The sequence below is a fragment of the Gambusia affinis genome, linkage group LG14 (assembly GCF_019740435.1).
Source record: "Gambusia affinis linkage group LG14, SWU_Gaff_1.0, whole genome shotgun sequence".
Lineage (NCBI taxonomy): Eukaryota > Metazoa > Chordata > Actinopteri > Cyprinodontiformes > Poeciliidae > Gambusia > Gambusia affinis.
Genome location: NC_057881.1, coordinates 2,281,828 through 2,302,130, shown reverse-complemented (window position 1 = coordinate 2,302,130; position 20,303 = coordinate 2,281,828). Strand labels below are relative to the sequence as shown.

Genomic DNA, 20,303 nt, shown 5'->3' with positions numbered 1-20,303 from the left:
AAAAGGACAGAAAACTCCATGAATTTGTGTAAATAAAAGGATGAAACTTTGACCTGAAAACTGCAGGTGTTCTGGGAAAGAGTGGAATGGTTTTCAGGTTTGTTCTCCATCTTTCCCTGCCTTGTTTATAACTTGTGTTGGGTCGTCGTTGTGGCTGTTTGTGTTGTGTAATTAAAAGGAGCCGTCGTGTTTTGAAGCAGCCTCTGCTCTCCGCGCCGAAGCTCCAGGGTGACGGCCAATTTAGAAACGCACACCTTCACCCACTGCGGAGCACATGTGGGATGCTGCTGGGTTTTATTTAGCCACCAGTATGTTCTCATCCTTATTTACACACACACGCACAGTCACGCAGACATGCCCACACACACACACACACACACACACACTCCTAACACCCTGCTCCGTGTCAGTCCTCCTCCAGCCCATCTGTCCTGTCTGCTTATGAACTGTCTTCTTGCAAGAAAATTGTATTTTATGCCATTTAAATATTTATAAACAGCACAATTTATCATAAATGTGATTCTAAATTTAAATCAATTCATGATGCACTGATTTGGCATCAAAAATTAAACTTATCTGGACTGATCTAAAATCATACGATGTTTAAATAAAGAGCAGAGAGGTTCAGGTTTCAGGTGAACCTGGCGGGGCGTTTTTACGTACAGCTCAGATACAGAAACAAAGCTTCACCTTAATGGATATCTTGAATAAGCAAACATGTCTGGCATCTATTAACACAAATGCGCCATAAACTAACTCAAACAAGATGCAGGCTGTTTTAAGGTGCAGGAAGAAGTGGAATTGTTCAGTTTTGGATGGGATCTAACGTTTCTTTGTATTTGACCTGCTGATTGCTGGTCGCTGGAAAAATTGGCCAATTACGATAAATTCCTAATTAATTGGTGCTTTGGAGCACTGATTGCAGGACATTAAGGTGGTATTTAGTGTCAGTGCTTGTATTTGGAAAGTCAATCTGACTCATCAGAATGTCTAAAGTTTTATCAGCACGTAAACAGTCGGTTTTAAAGATGAATTCTTACTTTCTCTCTGATCTGAGCGTTTCACATCAACGACAAGCTGGAACCAAACTCTGCCAGTTTCTTTGTTGTGGTTTCTGGAGCTTTTATACAAACCGCAGGCCGTTAATTGATTCTGACGTTGTTTGAAGAAACTTCTTTTAATCTTTGATGCTTCTCTGCGTCTTTTGAAGTGAGCTAGCAGTGGCGCACACGTGTGCATTCATTCATGCATGTACAGTATGCACGTGTGGCTATGTTACTGCATTTTATGGATGAAATATGACTCGTGTGTCTGTTTCAAACAAAGATATTTGATAAGAAGAGGCGTGTGGCGATGCATTTTAAACTCGCCTTGCTTCCTCCTGTTGTTTGCTTCTTTCACAGCTCTGCTCCGGTTTGCACCTTTTCTAAAACCCCGATGTTTACTGTTTGGAAAGGTTTCACCACATGTCCTCCATGTGCTCTACTAAGATTCACACTGAGTGATTCACCACTTCCTAGTTGGAATATTTACTTCATCCAGAAGTTTACAAAACTTTCTGATATGTTAACAAAAAAATGCCTTTTACCTACCAACTAGAAGAGCCCAGATTGCAATTATAGGGCTGATCAACGTTCTGTAAAAAGACTTACAATTCACATTTTGGTCATTACCATTAATTAACGATTATTTCAAGAATTAATTCATCACAATTAATCGGACTCTTCTCAAACCAAACATTTCACTACATTCAAGCCTGATGAAGACTTGAACTTTGTAAAGAGGATTTCTTAAATATGTTGTTTTTTCATCAAAGTGTCTCTTTTGAGTCTACATTCCCTAGTTAATGATTAATTGGTTACTAAATTAGCTGATAATTATTTCCAATTAATCATGTCAGGTTAATCGGAATAAATCCTGTTAGGTTATTTTAGATAAAAGATAAAAAACAACATAGTCACAGAGGAGTACATTTCCAACTCAGTACAAAAAACTTTAGATTTCAAAACTAATCTTTGTCAAAATGTTGAAAATTTGCAAACAATCAAAAACTTTAAAGTGTCAATTTACGACATTAACTCCAAGATCTTCTCTAAGATTATAAAGTCAGACATTTGTGCTTGGAGTCGTTTGGGAAGGAAGATCCACATCTGAAACCTTCAATGATCAGGATTCATATTGTTTATTATTATTGATGAAAACTAATGAAGGCGGCCGGCCGGCCTGCTGTAACCACCTGTTTGTTCCTGAGTGATTAAATGACCTCAGCTCTTCATGATCTGATCACTTCCCCTGCTCACAGTTCCTGCAGGTTTTGTCCGTTTGCTGTTTTGTCCGTCTGCTCTCCATGTGAGAGTGTGGGAGTTCATCACAGCCGTTTCTTTCAGAAGAGGCCCTTCACTCTTTAAGCCACCTCGGGGCTCAACGAGCTCCTGCTTTCTCCCTCCTTTGTGCAAAACTCCCGTGACGAATATCGTGTCCACGCTGGATTCAGCCTGAGCAGAATGACTCATATCCCCATTATTGTGTGATTTCTGTAACCGTCGCTCCTAATGTGACTGATCATCTCAAGTTGTGCCGTTTCTTCATGTTTACCTTCAGTTTCCTGAAGATTAATCATCTCTCTTCCTGTCCCTGAATGAATATTTGTTATGCATGTGTCCATAAATAATAGTATTGATCTTTATGGATGGACGGATGTGTAAAAATGAATTGATTGGTGCACAGGGTGCAGTTATACAAGCTTTGTAATCTCATTCAGCCTGCACTGCAAAAAACCAAACAAAATCTTACCAAGTATTTTTTGTTTCGTTTCTATTGCAAATATCTTAGTTCACTTGAAATAAGACAAAATTAACTTTTCAGCAAGATATAGGAGCTTGTTTTCAGTAAATAATTCTTTAATATTGATTAAAACGTAGGGCTACAATTAACAATTGTAAACAATTGTTCTGTTGGTTATTCTGACAATTAATTAAAAAAAATTAAAATTGGCATATTCTGCATTTTTCAGTGATTTGTAGCAAAAATGCAGCTAAAAATACTGTTTACTTATTTGTTTGTTTTGGGATTAATATTTGAATTGGCATAATGGGAGATTATTTTCCATGCAAAGCTAAAAAAAAATGGCATCTGAGGAGATGTGGGTTCAACAGATTTACATATTTTTCATATTAAATGCAAAATCTTATATTTTGTTTGTTGTTTCTTCAGCAAATAGTCATTTTTATTCTGTTAATGATTAATCGACTACTAAATTAGTTGATGATTATTTCAATCATTTATTAATTGCAATTAATTTGATTAACAGTTCCAGCCCTAATAAAAAGTACTAGCTCCATCCTCGTCCCTTAGTTTGGTTGGGAGGGTTGCTGGTTCCCATCTCCAGTACTAGTTCCACTGGCAGATATTTTCAGTTATTATCTGTCAGTGGAGTAGCATTTTGTATCAATAATAAGGAATTATTGGCCTGAAACAAGCCCCTTGTGAGTTAGTTTTGTCTTATTTCAGATTTAATAAGACATTTGCTCTAGAAAATACTTGGTAAGATTTTGTGATTTTGCACTGTGAACCAGACATCATCCATAAATCCATGTGCAGATTCACCCACCGAGCTCCTCTGTGCTTCATGTAACTGGAAATGATGCGTATTACGTTTCCCAGAATGAAGTGGTCGGTCCCTGCTGAATGAGGTTCTCCGATTTACTTGTTTTTGTGTAAAGAAGTATGAATGTGGCTGTTGGTGAGTCACACTGAGCCATTTTCTTGTCTTTTGGAGGAGCTGTCAGCAGCTGCCTATTCACTCTTTGCATCACTCTGTGTGCTGACGATGACTAATGCACTCCTACTAATGGAGCCGCCTGGATAAGACTAAATCTGAATGGATGTCTCACCTCCTTCAGGGCCACAGTGAGGCTTTGAATTGAAGCGTTGTGTTCAGTCAGGAAGCGGCCTGTTTATGGAGGTTTACGTCACTCTTTCCATCAAGAACTCCCCTCCTTTAACAGCATTTTGTTTCTTTAAGCTGTGTTGATCAGTCTCACTGTGCATCATTGTATCTTTACCCATTTTGTTTAGTGTGTTTGCTCTTTTCTGCACCAAACAGGCTTTTCCTTGCTTCTTTCTTTGAGAGCTGACCCACCTTGGTTTTTATTCTAAGGATTGTAGCATAAAAGAGAAAAGAAATGTTCTGCAGTTTTGTTGATGGCAGTCGTAGTTTTGAATACAACGGAAGGAAGGAACTATTATTCCTATTTATGCATCGAAGGACCTTTTATGTTTTATAAGTCTGTGCTTTCATGCACATGAGAAAAGCAAAGTGTAGCCTCTAATCAGGGGTCCACAACCTTTACAATCCAAACAGCCACTTTTACCATCAATCCAGATTTTCAAAATTGTTTACAGACACAAATATCACATCACCTTTTGGAAAAAATGACAACTTGTCATTTTTAGTGAATATCTAATTGGGACGCAAACATATTATTTCCATTTTTAGGTTTTAAGTTGTGATGGGACTCTATAAAAAAATGATTTAGTTTATTGCAGGATCTATTGTGCAAACTTCACTTTTTGCTTGTTTTTATATTTCTATCCTTGTAGAAGCTAATTAATTGGGGTTACAGCCAATTAGCTTCAAAGAAAATAAATAAAGTTCCTGGATTGGCTCCTTTACAAACACCGTATCAAGTAGCATTGAGAGTAGCTCATAAAGCTACATTTAATTTCCAATATGTTCAGTGGGTGGTATAACCTTAAAAGTCTCTTCTAAGGTTTCCATTTCCATGTGAAGAATTTAAACTGCTGCTAACTTTGGTTTGGTTCTGATGCCACAGTGAATAACCTGCAGGTGATAACATCTTCCTGTCCTCCTCTGTCTCCACAGATACTATAACATCTTCCTGTCCTCCTCTGTCTCCACAGATACTATAACATCTTCCTGTCTTCCTCTGTCTCCACAGATACTACTACAACAAGCGGATCCTCCACAAGACCAAAGGGAAGAGGTTCACCTACAAGTTCAACTTCAACAAACTGGTGCTCGTCAATTACCCCTTCATCGACATGGGCACTGGTAGGTACACATTCGCAGCAACGTGAAAACTGCTGGCCGGGTCGGTGTTAAAGCGCTGAGGTGATTTACGCAGCCAGGAGATGTTTCACGCCTGCTTCTGGGGAAGGTTCTGTTGGTTTGTGTTGGATTTTAAACGGAAACATGAAGAACAGGATCCAGCTGTTGGAACTTTTATTCATCAAATGTTCAACTTCCTGCGCTTTCAGTCTGTATAGATAATTCGGTTTCATTTTAATCTTTTAAGCTTACTTGTTTTTATGCACTTTTTCATTATTTTATATTTGAACATTTGCTACTTTTATTGGGGAAATTAATGCAAAGGAGCCATAATTAGGCTAAGGACTCAGACTATTTATGGTTACAGATGACACAAAAATAAGATTGTCTTTTTGAAATATTTTCTAACCCTATTTTTGAAAATAGCTTAACTTTTGTTATTTAATGCATATTTTAAATAGTTGGGAACTTTTTGCACCATAAAAAATCCAGTTAAAAACAAAAAACTGCAGACTGGATTTGTTGTTTTTAATTGCCTTTACATTGCATTTACTACACCCTTTACTGTGCATTTATTGGCACCTCCAGCAAAGACACGTAAAAGTCTTTAAAGCAAGTTTACTGCTGTAGTTTAAAAACAAAAACTGTAAAAAGAGTAGATGAGAGTAGAATGTGAAAAACCCACAGTGGTCAGGAATAATTGGTGCCTCTTTTAATTTATATTTAAGCCAATCAGAGTTTTTTTTACATTTTCCCTTAGATGATAACATTGATGGTTTTTGATGTGGCTCATTGCCCAGGGTAGCATATCACTGGGGGTGGCCTCAGCTACAGATTTTATTTATTTACTTGTCTTCTAAATTTGAAGTAGGCACCCACGGATGTAAACAGAATAAGCACTGAAATAAATGACTGTAAAGAAATATTTTATTGTTTGTAATAAATCAAAACTGACTTTGAGCATCGGCATTACGCTCATCAGACATAAACTTATGTTTCACACTAAATAACAACAAAGTTTCACATTTATGAAACATTTTTATTATTGTATGTAAAACACAAACGTCTTTTCAATTTAAATGGTTGGAGCTCAGACTATGGCACTCGCCCAGGACGTCATTCAAGAAAGGATGACAACCTGGACATAAACATGATTCACGAATGAATCACATTTCTCTTAGCAGCTCTAAAATATGGGAAAGAGAAGCGAACATGTTATTCAATTACAGCTAATGTGACAAATAAATCTCACTCTGTCATCTTACGGCAGGGGTCACCGACCTTTACAACTCCAAATGGTAGAGTTAAAACGACCTGTTAGAGTTTACAACTCCAACTGGTAGAGTTATAACGACCTGTTAGAGTTTATAACTCTAACTGGTAGTTCCAGTTATAACTAGTTAACTAGTTAGTAGTTAGTTAGCTTTTTCCACTCTTTCTTATCAGGTTTTAGCTAAAATATTCTTGTTTCTGCTTCACCATTACCACCTGGGAAAGTTCTTAGACCTTTCTGCTGTAATAGGAGGGAAAATACGATCCAACGATGAGCTAAATAAAACGCTTTTTTCTTCGTTTTTAGTGGATGTGAAGCTTCATTTTGTCAAAACTGACTCAGATTTCTAATTTTAAGTTTTATTTCTTGTTTCCAACAACCTTTAGAGGTCGCTGTTGAGCAGCTTTTATTCTCCACAGGCTCAGTTTGCCAGAAAAAAATTTCCCTTGAAGATGTTGTTTCATTAGTGGAACAAATCAGAAACATGTTGAAGGCATGGAGGCGTATATGCTGCTCTCTGATATTCGTCTTAATCTGCCCAGTAACCGAACGCGTGCGTCTCCAGACCCCAGTGCGCCACGTCTGCGCTTTCCCCTCCTCCCTGGGGCGCAGCCGCTTTGGGTCCGGCCACCCAGCGTAAACATGGCCCATATGGAGCGTTGGAGACCGGGTGACATAAGCGAAGCACGAAACTTTAATTATAGCCTCTGTGTGATGTGGCCCACACACTGACATGTTGTGATACAATGGTTTCGTACGCGCTTGCAGCTTCTCCTCCACCCGTCATTCCTGACACACATGGCACAGATGTGTTTTTCTTTTTTTTTAAACGACAGGCGCTGGGGAAAAAACAGAGGAACCCAGCCCATGTTTGTAATGGCAGTCGGGTCGACTTTTCCAATATTTAATCCCAGCATGTGCTTGGATGCCAAGAATTTATTGCAGTGCCACAGGCTCAGAAGGGGGAGGCAGGAGGAGCTCATCAGGGCTCGGCGTAACCTCTTGGCTCTTCTCAGCTTTTAATGGTTAAAAAGAAAATATAAGAATCCTCTTCATCTCATCTTGAATGTAAACAAATCAAAGGAGATGATTCTGGATTTCAGAAGAAAGAAGGTTAAATCAAACCTTATTTATAAATAGCTCTGTGTTCACCTGGACGACAGGCTGGATTGGAGACGCGTCTATAAGAAGAGGCAGAGCGACTGGAGGAAGCTGAGACCCGTCAAGATCTGCAGCAAGATGCTGCAGATCTTCCATAACTTTGTTGTTGAGAGCGTCATCTCTTCTGCCATTGCATCAGAGCAAGGGACCTAAAAAGTTTCAACAACCTTATAGTTGAGGGTGGTTCTGTTCTGGTTCTGGTTCTGTTCTGGGGACGGCTGTGGAAATCCAACCTTATTTCTGGAGATGATGATGCAAAGGCAGATTTTTCATAAAAGTTAGAAACTACGGACAGCCCTGACCATCCTCTCCGTGAGACTGTCTTGAAAAAGTGTCTTCAGTCAGAGGCTTCTTTGCATTTGCTGAAACACAGACTGCTACAGGAGATCTTTCCTGCCAAAAGCCATCACCATCTATAATAACTCTGAAGAATCTGTATTAATAGGAGTTGCAACAACTGCCTGATTGAAATAAAAGCCACTTTTTGAAAACATTTTCTATCGTTTTTAATTTTTTTCTTTTTTAGAAAGTTAGAGCAAGTAAAAATCAATTACAATCAGTGGTGCTTTGATCTCAACTAAAACATTTTTTGAAGGACAATTTTGTTGACTGAGACTTTATAATTCATTTTATTTGATTCATTTTGTTGTTTTATTTATTTTGGATGTTTAAAATGTCTTCCAGTTCCAACTGAACAGTTCTGAACTGTTCTGAACTGTTCTGAACAGTTCTGAACAGTTCTGAACAGTTCTGAACAGTTCTGAACTGTTCTGAACTGTTCTGAACTGTTCTGAACTGTTCTCTTGTTCTGAACTGTTCTGAACTGTTCTCTTGTTCTGAACTGTTCTCTTGTTCTGAACTGTTCTCTTGTTCTGAACTGTTCTCTTGTTCTGAACTGTTCTCTTGTTCTGAACTGTTCTCTTGTTCTGAACTGTTCTCTTGTTCTGAACTGTTTTCTTGCTCTGTTGGAGGAACACATTTCCGTTTCCCGCCCTCCACCCCGTCGGAGGTTCTGTCCTCCAGTGAGGAGCTGCGCAGCCCCAGCGTCTTCAGCACCGTGGCGCGCCGCATGGCCCGCGGCTCCGTCAGCGACTGCAGCGACGGCACCTCCACCAACTCTGAGCTAGAGGAGGCGGCGGCGGCCGACGAGCGGGCCATCGGGCCCGACCGGGCCTTCCGGGGGCTCCTCGCCCCCCGCCTGCCTCACGAGTCCCTGTTCAGGTTCTACGGGGGTCACCCGACCCCAGCGGGGTTACCCAGGCCCGCGCCCAGGGTCCACGCCGACCCTCTGTCCCCGTTCCCCGTGTCCCCCCTGCCCGGGCCCGGAGGGCTGCTGTCCCCCGCCCTGTCCATGACCCCCACCCCCCACCTGGCCTACACCCCGTCCCCCTCCCTGTCGTCCCCCATGATGGGCTCCCACTTCTCCTTCAACCCGGAGGACATGAAGCACTACCTGCAGGCCCACACCCAGTCCGTTTACAACTACCACCTCAGCCCCCGGGCCTTCCTGCACTACCCCAACATCGTCGTCCCCCAGCCGCACCGCCCCACCCTGGAGAAACCCGCCCCCCACCACCTGCAGGCCCCGCCCATGCCGCTGCCGCTCGGCCAGCAGCCGGCCGACGACGCGCACGCCTCGCCGTTCAAGTTCAAGCTGCAGCCACCGCCGCTCGGCCGCAAGCAGAGGGAGGCGGGGAGTTCTCTGGCCGCAGCCTCCTCCTCCAACCACGCTTCCTCGTTTACCGGCGCCGGTCCGAACGCCGGCTCTGCTGCGGGAGGAGCGCCGCCGAAGATCAAGGTGAGTCGGCTTTGGTTGCATCTTAGAGTAGCGCTGGAATATTCATAAAATTATTAGTTTTTGAAAATGTAATTTATAAAAATTAGGACTTTTTTTTTTTTTTGACTGATTCATTCCTCGTGTTTCTTTAGTTCAGAGTGATGTCACCACGCCCAGGGCAGCCATCTTGTTTCGCAAACATGTTTTACAGCTTCTGTTTATTTGGACTTTGAGGTTCCAACACGATATTAGGGCAAAGCTACAAATTAGTTCTTTAATTACAAGAGTAAAGTCGTATGACAATGGATTTGAAATAATACAAGTATAAAGTCATAATATTAGGAGAATAAGCTCATAATGATACAATAATAAAGTCATTGCCAGAATAACATTTTAATAACAATAAAGTCCTAATAATGCAGAAATAGTTATTAACAGAATAAAGTCATAATAATAGGATGATAAAGTAGTAATTTTATGTGAACTCGAACATTGGAGCATTGAGCGTTTTGGTCAACATACCTTACAGGTAAAAGTTAATCTTTAAACACATCAGCGTCAAATTATTATCAATAGGATTTAGAAATGATCCTGTAAATGATTTATTTCAAAAAAGAACCACAAATTGAGCTGCTCACATCAGATCTGGATACATAAACTTTTTTTCTCATGTGAAGACCTTCATCATCATTTTTTCTGGTAAAATTACGCTTTTATCCTTCTAATATTAAGACTATATTCTCTTAATTAAACAGAAATTCTCACAGTCTGGCCCTGAAACCGTCATAAAACTCTTATTGAAAATAATGGATAAAAAGTTTTATTAAAATCTGATCTGTAATCAAAACCTCTGAGATTCTATTTTTAGGTCTCAGAGAATCTGAGATTCTTGCTGATCTGTCGATCCCCTGCAGGTGGAGCCGGTCTCCGACCTGTCTGAGGAGGACGTGGAGGTGACCGACATCAGCGAGGAAGACGAGCTGAACCCCAACAGTGAGGATGAGGAGGGAGACATGTTCCCCCCTCTTCCTCACAGCCGTCATCATCACCATCTGAAGAACGGGAGCGGCGGCAGCCCGTCCGCTCCTCATCCAGAGGAAGACCCCGACGATGATGAAGAGGTGTTCAAAACTCCCGCCACTCCCCCACCTGGCGGCGGCGCCGCCTTCCCACTGGTGGGTCTGAAGACCGAGTCGGGCCAGGCGGCGGCGCCCGTCAGCCCCGGCGGAACCCGCTGCATCCCGCTCAAACTGCGCTTCAAACGCCGCTGGAGCGAAGACCAGCGGATGGAGGCGGACGGAGACCGGGACGAGGCGGAGGACAAGAAAGTGAGAGGAGAGGGGGAGGGCCAGGAAGACGGGAAGAGAGAGGGAGAGGAGAGCGGCGGAGGAAGAGGAGTGATCCTGGGCCTGATGCTGCCGCCGGCGCCAACCCAACGCAGAGCGAGCTCCGAGCTGCAGAGAGCCACAGCGCAGCTGTCGCTGGAAAACGCCAGCTGCTGAAAAACAAACCCAACATGGCGGGTTCTGCAGATCCAGACGTTCAGCCGGAGCCGGAAATCTGGCGTTACTAAACGTAGCAGGTTTCATATAATGTTTTAAAACAAAAACAGAACCAACAGTTTTGTTTTTTGCTTTTAGCTGAACTCATTTGGGTCGTTTGCAGGAAGATTTGTGCAATAATTCACCAATTCTGGCTTCTGTTACTTAAATCAGGTGTCCAAAGTGTGGCCTGAGGGCCATTTGTGGCACTCACAGTGAGTTTGTGTGGCCCTCAACCAAAATACAAAAATTACACAAACCTGATATTCCAGTTCAGTGTTGGAAGTTCATGCAGTTAAAAAATTATTTTAAAAAAGATATGAATTAAAGTCCCCTAAATATGGAAGGTACAACACAAAGTATGCATTTAAATCAGTTTTATAGTAAAAAAGAACCACAAATATTTCAATAATTCCTTAATATTGATGAAAAAGTTCCACTATCAGATCGTTTCACTTATAACAAGATTTTTCCCATGTTATTTGTGCAATTCGTACTTTTTCATCAGTATTAAAGAATTATTTACTGCAGACAAGCGCTTGGATCTTGTAGAATTATTTGTAAGTTAGTTTTGTCTTATTTTAAGTACATGATATTCTCTAGACCAAAAGTACTTAAGAGTTTGTTTTTTGCAGTGTATTTATTTGTGCAGATAAAAATTAAACATTTAGCAATTTTTAAAGCAATTTTAATTTAAAATGTTTTAAAATTTGATCTCACGTGACCCTCAATATCTTTCAACTTGACAGTTTCGGTAAAAAAAATTTGAATTGAGCTAAATGAACAAATCATCTTCCTCCGTGTGACGCAGCGACCCGTTCAGAGTAAAAACAAGGAACAAAACGAGCTGTTTGCGCAGAATCATGTTGAAATCATGGTGTTTGCTTGGCGAATACAGCTGGACCTGCTCTGGGACCCATCATCACGTCTTTAACACTAAAACTCAGACTTTAACCCGACTACAGAGTTGCCTCGGTCCACTTCTGATCACAGTCGTGCCCAAATCCAGTCGATAAATGTTCGGTGGAGGCGACCGGACGTTGGGAGTCGCCTCCGGTTCTTGTTCGTTTCTTCTTTAACCCAGCATGGAGCCGACAAATCCTGATGTTACTGAAGAATCAGCCGCCTGTACAGAGATTCTAGAAGTGCCTGGAAGACGTCCCGTCACTACAGATTATAATGCAGAAGAAGAAGAAAATAACGCATCGATTGGTTTGGTCTGGAAGAGATTCCATCATCCCCTCCAGTTTCACCGACGAGGGCATTTTCAGCGTTGTTGCCTTCAACCTTACCCATCATCAGCTTCTTCTATTTTTTTTTACATATGTATATGTATAAACATATATATAAAACAAAAATACTTTTTCTTTCCTCTGGATTTAAATGGACAGTATTTTTTCGGGCATTTGCAGAGACAATAAACTGATTAGTGTCTTTTGGGGGAGGGAGGGAAACGTAATGAATGTGGAGCATCAAGGCTAACTCAGGCAAACCTTCACTGAGATGAAAAAAGTATATTTTTAGCATATAAAAAGATTGTACCCATTTTATTAATCAGACTTAAAAGAGATTGTGCCTTTTTGTCAGTTTTCTCCCCCAGGAACATGTATTATCTCTCAGAAAACCACCATGCCTTCGGCTTTTTGTAAAACTAAACGTATATATTTTATTCAAATATATATTAGAATCAGATATTCTATTTCAATATGGTCATTTGATACGAATTAGCTAAATCCTCCTATTTTTAATAGCAAAGATGTGTATATAAATATATATTCTAATGCAGCTGCGGCGACCCAGATCTGGCGGCTCGCTCTGATTGGACGGTCTGGATTTTGGTTTGAGACTTGAGCAGCTACAACACAGCGTCCTGGTTAGTGCGGTTACAATAAAGGGAAACATGACATCACATCTGACATTAGACGCCTCCGCAGTTGCAGAATCTACACACACACACACACACACACACACAGAGGAAACCTCAGAGCGACAAGGGACTTCCCATAATCCCTCATTGTGTATGTGTGCGCGCTCTGTGGTTACCCCGTCTACAAACATCCAGCTTTTTTGTGAAAAAGGCTCAACATTTGTCATTTTTAAATAGTTCGTCGCCTCATTCCTGATTCACCAAACCGTTCGGAGACGTTTTCAGGACTAAACCACCTGAACTGTTAGACCCGTGCTGCCTTACAGCCTCTTCTTTCCTCCATGCATTACTGTTATTCCTGTAATGATTTATATTATTAACATGACTACTTTATGATTATGTCGTACCCTCGTGCCGCGGCCCAACCTCTTCCCCATGAATTCCCAGTTTATGAGTTCTTGTACTGGTTTGCAGCAGGAGGGTTGGATAATACTCATATACAGCAGGGGGAAGAAATCCTTTTAATTTTTATTTTTAGTTGTTTGTATATATATTTTTCATTATGGTGGATTCTGTAAGGAAAAGAAACAAGTGTTGTACTGTTTAACATTTTTAACATTTGTATTATTTGACACCTTTTTTTCTTATCCTCTCCGTCTCTCCTCTCATGTTCTTGTTATTTTCACTCCAGAGGAGAGGCGGAGCTTTTTATTTTATTTTATCATGCTTCTGTTTCCATTCTGTATCTTTTCATCTGCATTTGTAATTAAACAATAATCAGGGTTCATTAAAAAGGTGAAAATGGTCACTTACTCTGTCTTTATTTGATGTTGATTTCTTGGTTTCCTCTTTTGGAGTGAGAGATGGATAGAGTGACAAAGACGAAGAAGCTGCTTCACTGCTTTTTCTTTGTATTGAAGTGACTATTACTTCTAGGAACCTCTGAGTACAGTCACTGTTCCTCTGTACTGAAAGCGCTCTGTTATAGGAAAGTTTGAACTAGAGCTGCTGCTCCTCTCCATCAAAAGGTCTAATATCTGCTATATCTATTCAAAATAGAGCCCTTGCTCCTCTACATTGAAAGGTCTCCATCGATAGTAGAGCCCTTGCTCCTCTACATTGAAAGGTCTCCATTGATAGTAGAGCCTTTGCTCCTGTACATTGAAAGGTCTCCATTGTACCAGTGACCCACTGAGAAGTCACTGATTCTCAACATCAAAAGGGCTCTGTGATTCAATGACTTTTGATGTAGAGCCTTTGCTTCTCAACGTTGAATGGGCTCCCAGCTGCTCCTCTGTAGATGGACGAGTGTATCCGGTCCTGTTAAATCTCAAAGTAGAGTCACCGCTTTTCAACATCAAAGGGGCTCTTGTTGAGGAAGTAGAGGTGCAGCTCCTTTGCATCAAAAGGTCCATTTTACCCCATGGAAGTTCGAAGTAGAGTCACTGCTTCTCAATAGTAAAAGGTCTTCATTATGCCAAAGGATCACTGAGTAGTGACAAAACCTGCCAAGATTGAACCATCTATCTATCCGTTCTTATCTGGAAACATCTTGAGATCCTGATGAGCAGCTGCAGAGGGGGATGTTAACATGAAGAGCAGATTAAATTTAATCCTTTCAAACTTGATCTTAAGCAGATTTTTTTATTTATTCTGTATGTATTTATGCTAAAATATGTTCTAGTACAAGTTTCACTTGGAACAATCTGTTTTCAAACAAGTCAGAAAATATATAGACTCTTTTTGATAAATGTTTCTGTAGCCCTAAAGTTAGTTTACAGACTAATAAGCAGCCATTCAAGAAGAGGGTCAACAGATAAAAGGGCTTTATGATAATTTTTTTTTATTTTACCTAAGTTTTAAGTCAAAAACACACACAAAAAAGCTTCCAGTAATTGATGTAGCGAGTTGTTTTTTTTTTAACTCAAATGTCTCTTGACTCTATTTAGTCTTACTCGGTTTCTGATGTCTTGTTTGTTTAATTACATCTTTGGCGCCTCCTGCTGCCATCTCTGGGTACTACAGCTCAGTTTCCCAAGCTTTGCCAAGCGGCTCTGTTGGTTTTGGTGGGGATGGCGGGGGAAACTGGCTCGTGAACGCAGAATGGTTTTATAATTGACTTTTCCTGGAGATTGTTTACATAAAACTGTAAACACGAGTTTGAGTCTAGACCGGCCGTTCAGCTCGTCTGGAAACTTGGACCAGGGAAAGCCTCGCTGTGGGAGGATGTGGAGGGAAAATAAGGCTCTTTAATATTAGTGTATCCATGTGAACTTTAGATGTAATTTACATAAATTCAGACGAGATTTTTGACATCTGCCTCCCATCTGAAGCTGGAAACCTGAGATGCTGACCACGGCAGCTTTTTAAATACGTTAGCTTTGGGAAGTTAGCTTTTCAGTTTTGAAGCTTTACAATCAAAGTTGTTTCCTAAAATTACTTTAAAGATAGAGTTGAGAAAGATGAAAAGACCGCAATCTCTTCTTCTTCTTCAAAAGTTATACCTATCCAGAAAATTGGCTGTAAAAAAGAAATAGGCCTAAGTTAGAAAAATCCTCAAAAAAAAAAAAAATAATTGTTTGAAAAAGTAAACAAATACTGATTCCAGAAATTTGATGTAACTGACAGGTAAGAGCAGTCCAGATGATTTCTCATTCATTAAATTAAGCAATTACAGTTTTTATGTCATATCTTATAAATTCAAAAGGCTGAGATATTTGGAGAACTTTTGCCAAATCTGAATTAACAATACTACCATATTTAAGCTAAGCTAACTATTGTAGTTTGGCGCAATCTGTTGTGTATTTCTGTTTATATTGATTGCACTGTACAATATCTATACACTAAAATATCTCTTAGCCACTACGACATAGTAGGAGAAACAGCTGTCTTATAATAATTAGCTTTGGGAGCTACCATGCTTGTTCTTCTCAAAATAATTAGCTTTGGGAATTAACATTAGCATTCTCATTTGATCTGTTGAACCTGTTTCAGCCTACCTGAAGGTGTTCAAACCTCTTGTTTACAATACAGCAACATTAGCATTTTATTTATTTTTTTTTTTTTTTACAGTAGTTGGCGTCAGAGGCTAGGCTAAGCATGTTAGCATTAGTGTTAGCAGGCTTATTCTAATCACACAACAGCCTTGGAAGTTGGCTAAAGCATATTCTGATAATCTGGCTCTATTTTGATCTATTTTGACTTGTGGTGACTTGGTGCACTGCTGCACTACTACAACATAAGCTCTAGCATCACAATATTTGGTTTTAGATGTTAGCATAATTGTTCTGCTCAGAATAATTAACTTTGTGAATCAGCATTAGCATTCTCATTTGGTTATGACTGTTTTAGTCTAAAGGATGGAGTTGAAAATCTGTCTTGCAGTTCAACTACATTATTAGTATTTGATCACCTTAATTACCTTGAGTAGTTAAGCATTTAGCATTAGTGTTTTTCTGCTCAACAAAGTTAGTTTTGGCAATCAGTGTTAGCAGTTATTTAATGGGTTGGGTCTACTTTAGTCCAACTCAATGAGCCAACAGCTTATTATCTTGTTCTTTATCATTTTTAGCCAAATTTATTAAGAACTTCGTTGGAGATCTGATCTCTTATCCACAGGATTTCCTATCCTGTGGATAAGAGATCAGATCAGAGGATCTCTGGAGAGGATCCAGTTTGGTAAAACCTGAGTGTTAGCTTAATGTTCTGCAGTTAGCAGACGTTTCCAAACTTCTCTTGTTTTTACTCTTTGTGATTATTTGAAATCAGCATCCAGTCCTCCTCCTCCTCTTCGTCATCTTCCTCTCTGCTGTGACAGTTTGAACTGTTCAGCAGGCCGACTCACAGCCTGTTGGGCCTCCAGCAGAGAGGGGTTGCTCTGGAGAAGTCAGAGGTCAGAGGTCACAGTCTGGAGACACAAAGCGGATCACAACAGAAGGCTAATTATCATGTATTGTTGCAGGACTCCTGCTGGGACTTCACCCTTTTGCTTTCACCAACAGGTTGCAGTGAAACATCAGTTACAACCCGGTGAGATCCTCCTGATTAACATGTTTTATTGGCTGTTATTTATTATGTAATGAATGACAAATATTTTATGGGACTATCTGCTGTATTTAAGCTGCTTCTTAACTCATCTGAAATTAAAACTGCCACCTATAGGTATATTTTACTGTAAAATATACGTACAGAGAAAGGTGTTTCTGTCTTAAATGCTAAATGTATTTACATTTTGTTCAGTTTTGGCCTAATTTTTGCTCTGAATATGTTGGGGATTTTTCAGCAAATTACTTTGTTTTAGAGTCCAGTTAACAATTAACCGATTACCAAAATGCAATCATCTGAATACTTTGGCTTATTTCAGTCTGAGAAACAGACTATCGCACAAAAAATATCAAAGTTGTTTTAAATATTTGCTTAAAAGTAACTGAGTTGTTTTAAAGCCAAATTGTTGAGTCAGATCAGGTGGGCGGTGAGTTTGTGGATAATTTACCTGCAGCAGCTCTGTTAAGGTGTATATCCACTAGAACATAACTCTAAACATATCAAATGAGTCAGGATTTGCCTTAAAATTTATAAATTTTTAAAATGTTTCTTATCTAAATTTAAATCTCAGATATTTATAGGATATGAAACAGCGCCCTCTGCTGAGCCGTGATGATCAATGCAGCCACTTGTTTTCTTGATTTTACTTCTTTTTTTTTTAAACGTATATTTTTATTGGAAACTATAAGTCATTGTTCAGTGGAGTAATAATAATATAATAATGAGTTACTTCACTTATCTCAATAGTGCAAATATTTTAGCCCACTTGAAAAAAGATTAACTTACAATTAGCTTTCAGTAAGAAATAGGAACTTGTTTCAAGAACATTTTTCCTTAATATTGATTTTTTTAAAGTACTAGTTCCACTGGCAGATTTTTTTCATTTCTGAGCTTGAAAAGTTGAAAATGTTTGAAAAGTCAAAACGTTTTGACTTTTGAAATTCAGAAGTTTCCAAGTTTTTGTTCAAGAAAATTTCAAGGATTATTCTAAACTTTTCAAAAACTTTTTCTCACATTTTTCAAGAAATTTTGATATTTATTGGCAGAAATTTCCTCCCTTTTTTTCGATCTACAGTGAGAAATCCACTGAGATTTCTTCTTAGCAAATTTATTTTTAAATAATATCTAAAATGTCGTAAGACATTGTTTATTTTTCTGTCTTTTTCTACAAACTGTGAATTACTTTACTGTTTAGTCTGTTTATTATGCTATTGAGGACATAAAAACATTTTTACTTTAGAAATAAGTATTTCGAGTTTGAATTAAAAAAAAGAAATGTGGCCCTCTGGTTCTCACCACTGATTTAGGTCCAACTCTGATGTTAAAAGGCTCTTGAATGCTATTATGCTGTCAAATCCACTGCATTTTTTCCATTTGAATATTGAATATTTTATGTTGGAGAAGAGCAGCGAGGTCTTTTTTTAAATACACACTTCAATCAGAGAGTTTAGAGCGATGAGTCCCATTGGAGTGTGTGAACTCCAGAGCGCTTCAGGAGTTAAGTGGCTGTAATGGGTTGAGTGTAAAGTGACTGGGATTGTTTCTGTCGGCGTGTGTGTGTGTGTGTGTGTGTGCGTGTGTGTGTGTGTGTGTGTGTGTGTGTGTGTGTGTGTGTGTGTGTGTGTGTGAGAGAGAGAGAGAGAATTAAAGCTTGCAGCTTCATGATTCATTCTTAGAAAGTGTTAATACCAGTCGGATTTACAGAACTCATTCACAAACGGCTCGGCTTCCTCCATCCTCACGTCACCAGAGGCCGGGATAAAACCCTAAAATATTACTAAAGTAACATATTTTTACTCAAATAAAAGTAAAAAGTAGCCTTCCAAAAGGTATTTGGTAATAAGTAATATCTGATTTAATTATTAACAATTTAATATTTAAAAATTACATCATCATATGAACAAAACTATTAGGTTAATTGAAATTTTGGCATTTTAAAGACAAAAAATAACAAAATCAGGCAAAATAAAAATGTTCAAAATCAGTTGCTTTCAATAAAATAACTTATGAAACTTTAACAGAAACTGCAGGTGTGTCTCTGTCTGGTGAATTTTTGGTAAAAAGAAAAGTGTGTTTTACATTCAGTGGGTAGAAGATCCAGAAATTTTACTGAAGAGTAGAGATACTTCATAATAAAATTACTAATGTAAAAGTATTGATAGTAAAAATACTTCTAAAAGTCAAATTTAAATAAAAAAGTTCCCCAAAGTAAAAGTAATTGAGTAAATGTAACTAGTTACTACCCAACTCTGACTGTTGATACATTCAAGTGTGCAGTTATGAATGATCAGTCAGACTCTGTGTGTGTGTGTGTGTGTGTGTGTGTGTGTGTGTGTGTGTGTGTGTGTGTGTGTGTGTGTGTGTGTGTGTGTGTGCGTGCGTGCGTGTGTGTGTGTTTTCACAGATTTGATGTTTCTCTTATCATTTAAAACGTGTTCAGTGGACGGCCGGACTGATTTGTCTGCTTACTCTGTGTGCAGGAAAGGCTGCGCGTGCTCAGATACACGTACAGCTTATGTAACACGCAGGCGTGTTATAACTTCACTACACCATGTGTGTGCGTGTGTGTGCGTGTGTGTGTGTGTGTGTGTGTGTGTGGGTGTGTGTGTGCAGACTGCAGTGCTGCAACCTGCCAGCTCTGTTTCATCGCTGAGCAAACTCACCATCTGTGAGCTAAACAAAACAGCGCCCAGGGTTTGTTTCATCTGTTGTATTCTTTAAAGTGCATCAGTGTCCAAAGTGTGGCGCGCGTGCCATTTGCGGCCCTCTGAATAATTTCGTGATCACCAGTTCAAGAATAAATCCCTTGTTGATGCAGATCCACATCTTAAAATCAATGTCGGTGAGATTTTAATCATGCCAGGTTCGAAAACATTCAGGTGATTAAAATCTTAAAATGGAAACGTGCAACAGAAAACAAATTGATAAAAACCCTGATCATCAATGATTTTTAATTTTTTTCCTTAACATCCTGGTTGTTTCTGTTTCTATTTTTATACTTATTAAAAATCTTTATTTATTTATTTATTTGCATTACCGTCCAGAGTTGCTATTTTCTAAAAGCTTGTTCAGCTTTTTTTTTTATTAGCAATAAGGGAATTTCCAAAAGTATTCACACTTTAAATTTTATTTATCAGTAATGGGGACCAAAAACATCCAGGCCATTTATTAAACATGGAAAATTAAACCAAGAGTGGGGCACAAACTGTCCTTCTCGTTAAAAAGACGCATAAAAATCCAGAAAAAGATTTAAAAAATTAGGATATAGTTTGCTGGGTTTTTTGTTTGTTTGTTTGTTTTGTTTTTTATCTGGTAAACCTGCAAGACCTTTTTTGTTTTAGATCTACAAAGAACTACAGAAATCTGACTGCTTTGCTTATTTCATTAAAATATTATGTTTCTTTGTTTATTTAGCAAGTAAAAATAAAATACTTTTTGCTATCATAATTAAAAATACTAAAGGTTTGGTGCCCCCTGTGAAAAAACGCATAGTTTTTGGGGAGTTTCAGATATTAATTAGAATTTCTCAAAAATAAATAAATCAAAATTTTGACAAGAAATTCCTCACA

The 20,303-nt window shown here is 39.1% G+C and overlaps 2 protein-coding genes across 2 annotated transcripts in view; both read left to right on the top strand.

The window, feature by feature from the left end:
- The window catches only part of erf (Ets2 repressor factor), a 43,555-nt gene extending 30,057 nt beyond the window's left edge, over nt 1-13,498 (top strand). Inside the window, 5 exon segments of the mRNA XM_044138413.1 lie at nt 4,962-5,078; nt 6,525-6,567; nt 7,685; nt 8,477-9,303; nt 10,197-13,498. Of these exon segments, the coding sequence (XP_043994348.1) occupies nt 4,962-5,078; nt 6,525-6,567; nt 7,685; nt 8,477-9,303; nt 10,197-10,784 (1,576 nt within the window). The 3' untranslated portion in view covers nt 10,785-13,498.
- Nucleotides 13,499-16,510: 3,012 nt separating this feature from the next.
- cica (capicua transcriptional repressor a) overlaps nt 16,511-20,303 on the top strand; it is a 46,523-nt gene continuing 42,730 nt past the window's right edge. Inside the window, exons 1-2 of the mRNA XM_044138411.1 lie at nt 16,511-16,582; nt 16,652-16,719. The gene's annotated coding sequence lies outside the window, so the exon portion shown is untranslated. The remainder of the gene's footprint in view (nt 16,583-16,651; nt 16,720-20,303) is intronic.